Here is a 6000-nt window from a genome sequence, read left to right as displayed (position 1 = left end):
GGATTAGCTAGACACTTTGGTGTTGACAAAATAGTGGCATTGGTGAGTGGTGTTGACAAAATGTAGCTCTTGACCTAATTGAAGACTAAACCAATTTGAACCTAACATTAAAATAAATTAAACCATAAAACTAGAATAAATAGAATGATAACCCTAAACCTAATTAAATATTAGATAAAATTAAAAAGAACCCTAAACCAGTTATATATAATTGAAATTATTCATTTAAATAATTAATTAGAAATAAATTATTCAATTAGCTTTATTTTTCATTCTTAAACATGTTTCAAACTCTAATACTAAACCTAATTGAATCCTCATCTTAATAGTAAACTAGTACCAAATAGTTAAATTTAACTAAACCATAAAATCGACCGTAAATGAAAACTCAAACTAACTTTAATCTTTATAAAGACCTAATGTAAATTGAACCCTAACCCTTAATAAATGCAAACAAATTTGAATGCCAACACTAAACCTAATTGAATACTAAACTAGATTAAGCACTAAACATAACCTTGAACCAAATTAAAATCTAACCTTAATAATAAACCACATGGAAACATGAAAATATACATGAATCAGATACCCTAAGCCTAACCAAATTAAACCCTAACCTAACACTAAACCAAATCAAAGTAGATACTAAAAGCTAATTTAACACTAAATAAAATTGAAGACTAACCCTTATTAAATTAGAGTTAGTGTTATGATCCTAACCCTAACCATAAATCTACATTTAATCTGAATCTGAACAATAAACCAAATTTAATAATAAATCTAATTCAACTTTATCCCTAAATCTCATTCAACACTAAGACTAAACCTAGTTGAACATTCAATTTAACCCTAACCTAAATATTAAAAAACAAGAAGTCTAATCTTAAACCTAATATAACTCTAACCCAAACAATAAACTAAATTAAAATGTAACCCTCAACAGAATTGAAGACTAAACCATACTCAACCCTAACATTAAACCATATTGAACCTTAACACTAAACCAACAATAGATAAAATTGAATCCAAATTTTATATTTTATTGAATACTTAATTAAATTAAACCTTAACCCTAAACAAAATTAAAGCTAAATCTTAAACCAAATTGAACCCTAACCTAACACTAAATCCACTTCAATCATAACCATTACTACATTATGTGAACTATTTTAATACCAACCCTAACCTCGAAATTAAACCCTAGCCCTAGGTTTAAATCAAATTGAACTATAACTCTAAACGATATTGAGCCCTACACCTAAACCTAATTAAGAATTTAACTAAATTAAACTCTGAGCGTAACATTAAACCAAATTGAACCCTAAAACTAAAGCAAATTCACCGCTTTAGCTAACATTAAATTAAATCCAACATTTACCCTAAACCTATAATTGAACATTATAATTAAACTAAACTCCAAGCCTAATTTCATCAGTTCAATTTAGACATTAATTAAGCTACAAAATCACTCTAAGTTCAACTATGATTAGGTTTCTATTTAAGTTAGAGCTCAAAAAAGGCTGCAATTAATATTTGATTACAACTACCATTGTAGTAGCATTAAGATTATGATAAAATTAGGATTACAGTTTTAATAATGGGTACATTTCAATTTTTATTTTGTTTAATAAGAGTTCACTAAAATTTAATTGAAAATAATTTATTGGAATTATAACTTAATAAATATTTTTTTATATTTGTTTTTTAATAGTTTACTATGCTACTAGCTTATAAATATATTAAATTATATATAAAAAGAAAGTTTTTTGATATGAAGACTTTCATTTTTAATTTTAAAAAATTATATTATTTAACTGAAATAATAAAAAATTGAAAGATTTAATATCTCTTATATATATGTTTAGGTTTTGATAAACCACATCAAACATTCAATATGAAGTATTTAAATATGAATAGTTTTCGAATATCTTCTATAAAATCAAGCACTAATCTCTATACTAACTAAAAGGAAGTGTAAATCTTATTAATAACCTATTTTACATTTATTACTAAGGAAGCCCATATTTAATATTTTAGTTTACATTTATTGCTTAAGAAGCTAATATTTAATATTTTAGTTTTAGATGAACATTATCTAATAATGTTTTTAGATCATTTACTATTTCACGCTTCCATTTAATATTTGCATCAAGGTAGTTGTACCTACCACATCTCGCTCTTGCCTTTATAAACAAGACATTTGTACATTGTAATCTATCACAATCTCAGGGAAAAGTTCTGTATTCTTTGAGTGAAAGTTTATTGCAGATAGTGATACTGACTTGGGAGGTTTTCCTCAACTATGACGTCTCGCACTGTTTTTTCAGTATTTATTTCCTTCATATTTATACCCTTGATATTCGCGGCTGATTTGAACGATGATACCATCAATGGGCTGTCTAAGCTGCAAACTATGACCATTGATGAGTACATAAATTACATCAATCCTCCAGCGGTGCATAAATTTCAGGTTTCATTTTTACTGAAATATAATTTTTCCATTTGTGTGCATAAATTCATAAGATTCATTTTTATTTAAACTTTTTGCATTTGTATTGTTTTGTTTGTAGAACGGCAATGGAGAAAAAGTACTTTGTGTAAAATATGAAGACCAGATATCCCTTCAATCGGGAAACACTAGCGTATGCTTTTGCAGCCTTCACCTTTTTTGTTTTAATTCAATTTGTTTGTATGAGATAGATCGATCTCACAGTGCATAGTTTGTTTGTGGATTGAAGAAAGGTTCAAGGGATAATTTTGCGTACAAAAATTCGTCGGCAGAAGAGTGCCCAGAGGGAACTGTGCCCATCGTGGAGATCACACCTGAACGTGTTGAAAGAGCAGGATCTCTGAGACAATACTTAAATACAGCATTGCACGATAACACACAGAAAACTCATGAAGAAGCCAAGGTTTGATACTAATGAAATTTTTATATTAGTAAAGAAACGTCAAGGAAAATTATTTATTTTCACCCTGAACTACTTTTATCTATATTTTGTAGAGCGCAGTAGCATTTATAAGTCCAAGGGGAAGCCAAGAGATCCATGAGATCAAAGCTTCTTTCAATGTATGGCAACCTTCCGTGGACACCAGTAATTCAGTTTTTAGCGCCGCTATATTGCGTCTTCTCCATGAGAATCCTGATGAGTCAATAAACGAAGCAATGGAAGCTGGATGGATGGTCTGAATAATTACTTTCTTTGTTTATTTCTACTAGCTCTATACTTTCCATTAGTAGAAATGATACTAAGGTGTATGTAACGCCTGCAGGTTTACCCCAGTCGCTATGGTAGTCCACGCGTTACATTTTATGTTGCCCATAGGGTTTTCCGTAAAGTAATGATTTAAATGGATTTTTAGATAATTTAATATATAAAATAAATGTTTTTTACAATTTTTAATTTTGTCATAGTTTTGTAGTTGTTTAAGTTTATTCTAAAATTGTATCTGTGTCTTTTGGAGGGCGAGGAAAAAGACTGCATCGACCTATCTTGTAAAGATTTTATTTAAGAAGGAAAAGAATACTATCCAGGAATGCCAATTCCTGGTATTTCTGCATATGATGGTGCACAAATGGACAGCACCATAAGCATAAGAAGAGTAAGCACAAATATCTGTATATTTGTAGTTTCCTTAATATAAAGGGTTAGAAAACTACATTATTTACATGCTAAATTACATCTTTACAAAGTGGCTGACACTAATGTTTATATATAATTTTCAGGAAACCAGGGGTAATAATGCAAACAATCTAGTGTGGGCAGTATATTTACAAGACAAGTTAGTGGGTCATTGGCCTGCAATTCTTTTCCACGACTTGACATTTTATGGGAATTTGGCCCAAATTGGAGGACAAGTAGTGATAAGATCTGGCAAGCGAGGAACTCCGTTTCCCAAGACGGAAATGGGTAGTGGAGACTTCGCTAGAAAAGGTTTTAAGAAAGCAGCTTTTGTCAGGAACATACGATTGTTTACTAATAATGGTGCTCTTATAACTGATAGAAAAACGAATTACTTCCTAAGTAAAAGACATTGTTATGGTATAAAAGGATATGTGAAACAAGATGACTATTGGGGGCATCATATATATTATGGAGGTCCTGGAGGTAATGCTGGTTATTGTACGTATTGAAATACTTTTGCCCCAAAGCATGAATGATATGAAGCCGAGTGTGTGAGCTGCACAGCAGCAGAGAAATAAAATATATGCACTTAAATGTACTTTCTGGTGTATTTGAATCGTGTATCTTTTTCTTCGAAGTGCGTTCTGTTAACTCCTTGCAAATATTATTAGCCTTCTTTTTCTTCAGGAAGTGTTTTTGTTATTTTTCATTCTTACTGGAAGTGCCAATGGTGAGCAAATTAACTTAGTTTAAAAGCCCGTGTTTCGGACTTAGTATTTATTCAATAAAACTTTCATACATAAAATATCTAAGTGTTTTTTTTGGTTTGTACTTTGCAATAGCAGAAATGGAAGCAAAGGAAAACAAGAAAATCCATGAAATAAAAGCTGTCTTCAATATATGGGAGCCTTCTGTGGAGTCCGGTTTTGGTTTTAGTAGCAGTCAAATGTGGGTTTGTTTTAGTTCACAAAATAAAACAATGGCGATTTCCTTTCAATTTGAAAAATTAATAGAAATCAATACATAGTAATGATAGTCATGTGATCCAGGAGGATTCACTTATAACAAATTTGCAAAAAAAGAATCTGAAATGGCAGCTTCTTTACCGGGGATTAGAACCCCCAAACCTCTCCTGCGAGCTACACTCTCCACCATTACAGAGCATTATCGATGCTAATCTATATTTGTCGTGGGTTGCATTTATAGAGGCGAAATCCGACCCCATCTCCCGCTTTCCATGATCCACCATTGTAGCCCACAAGAAAGTTTGAGCACTTTGCGGGCAGTTTACTATTTAGTTTCTATTTTGCGGTGATCTAATATATAAGGGGGCTTGATTCACCCCCTCATAAACGGAAGCTTCAACAAATTCGAGCCATAAACGATATAAAGTTTGAATTGCCAACCTATAATGGAGAACTAGATGCATAGAAGCTTGATTATTGGATAAAATAAGTTGAAGTTTATTGCAGGACCAATAAAATAAGTTGAAGTTTATTGCAGGATTCAAAAGTTTATCGATGATGCTTCAAAGATCTAGTTAGCCACTATTCACTTGGGAGGCACAACCTTAATCTGGCGGGAGAGCAGAACTCGGGAAGATCTTAGCCAATATGGTAAAATAATTTCTTCTTGGTTTGAGTTTACAACTGCACTTAAGAAACAATTTTATCCATTAAGTCACATGTAAAAAACAATAATGAATTGACAATCATTAAGGCAAGAGAAAGGACAAACTATGCAAGAATATACAGAGGAGTTTAGGAAAAGAGCTTTAATTTTGGGCATTCTTTTATACACTCAAGAAACTTTGTTAAATTATATAGGTGGATTACATGAGAATTTGAGACATTAAATACTTATGTTTAATCCAACTAACCTTGATGAAGTTAGTGTACAAGCTATCCATTTGGAAAAAATCTCAAGGAATAGCCATGACAATCTTTTAATGAAATCCGATAAACAGAAAGGGAGCAAGAAAGAGAAGGAAAAAATACAACGGGTAGCTTCTATGAGGAAAGATGTGGAGAAACCTTACTACTCACACTGCAAAAGGAAAGGGTACAAGGATGCAAAGTGTTAGAAATTGCATCCTGATGATGTAACCAAGATCATAGTTGTGGGTATAAAAGGTATTGTTCTTGTTGCCATTTCTAGTTCCCATGCTTCTTCTATAAAGTGTAATGAGATCCCTGTTAAAAGTAAAAGGAACTGTTTCATATAAGGGATATTATAAAACAAAGAAAAAATGATACACTCATAGATAGTGTATCACAAGTGAACTTAATATCTGAACAAGTCGTTAAGCAGTTTGGATTCAAACTAACACCTCATCCTAAATCATATCCATTGGGTTGGGTGCATGATAATGCTT

General features: G+C 31.5%; 1 protein-coding gene and 1 long non-coding RNA gene across 2 annotated transcripts; both read left to right on the top strand.

The window, feature by feature from the left end:
- Positions 1 to 2371: 2371 nt before the first annotated feature.
- LOC131856322 (uncharacterized) lies at positions 2372 to 2799 on the top strand. Its single transcript, XR_009358427.1, has 3 exons — positions 2372 to 2470; positions 2571 to 2642; positions 2739 to 2799. It is a non-coding gene; the product is annotated as an uncharacterized LOC131856322 (long non-coding RNA).
- Positions 2800 to 3471: 672 nt separating this feature from the next.
- LOC131041506 (protein neprosin-like) lies at positions 3472 to 4263 on the top strand. The gene is made up of 2 exons (XM_057974623.2): positions 3472 to 3603; positions 3728 to 4263. The coding sequence occupies exons 1-2, from the start codon at positions 3538 to 3540 to the stop codon at positions 4133 to 4135; spliced, it is 474 nt and encodes a 157-aa protein (XP_057830606.2). The 5' UTR covers positions 3472 to 3537; the 3' UTR covers positions 4136 to 4263.
- The last annotated feature ends 1737 nt before the right edge of the window (positions 4264 to 6000 follow it).

This window comes from Cryptomeria japonica, chromosome 7, assembly GCF_030272615.1.
Source record: "Cryptomeria japonica chromosome 7, Sugi_1.0, whole genome shotgun sequence".
NCBI classification, from domain to species: domain Eukaryota; kingdom Viridiplantae; phylum Streptophyta; class Pinopsida; order Cupressales; family Cupressaceae; genus Cryptomeria; species Cryptomeria japonica.
Note: the sequence above shows the minus strand (reverse complement) of the source record. Positions and strands in the feature narration are given on the sequence as shown.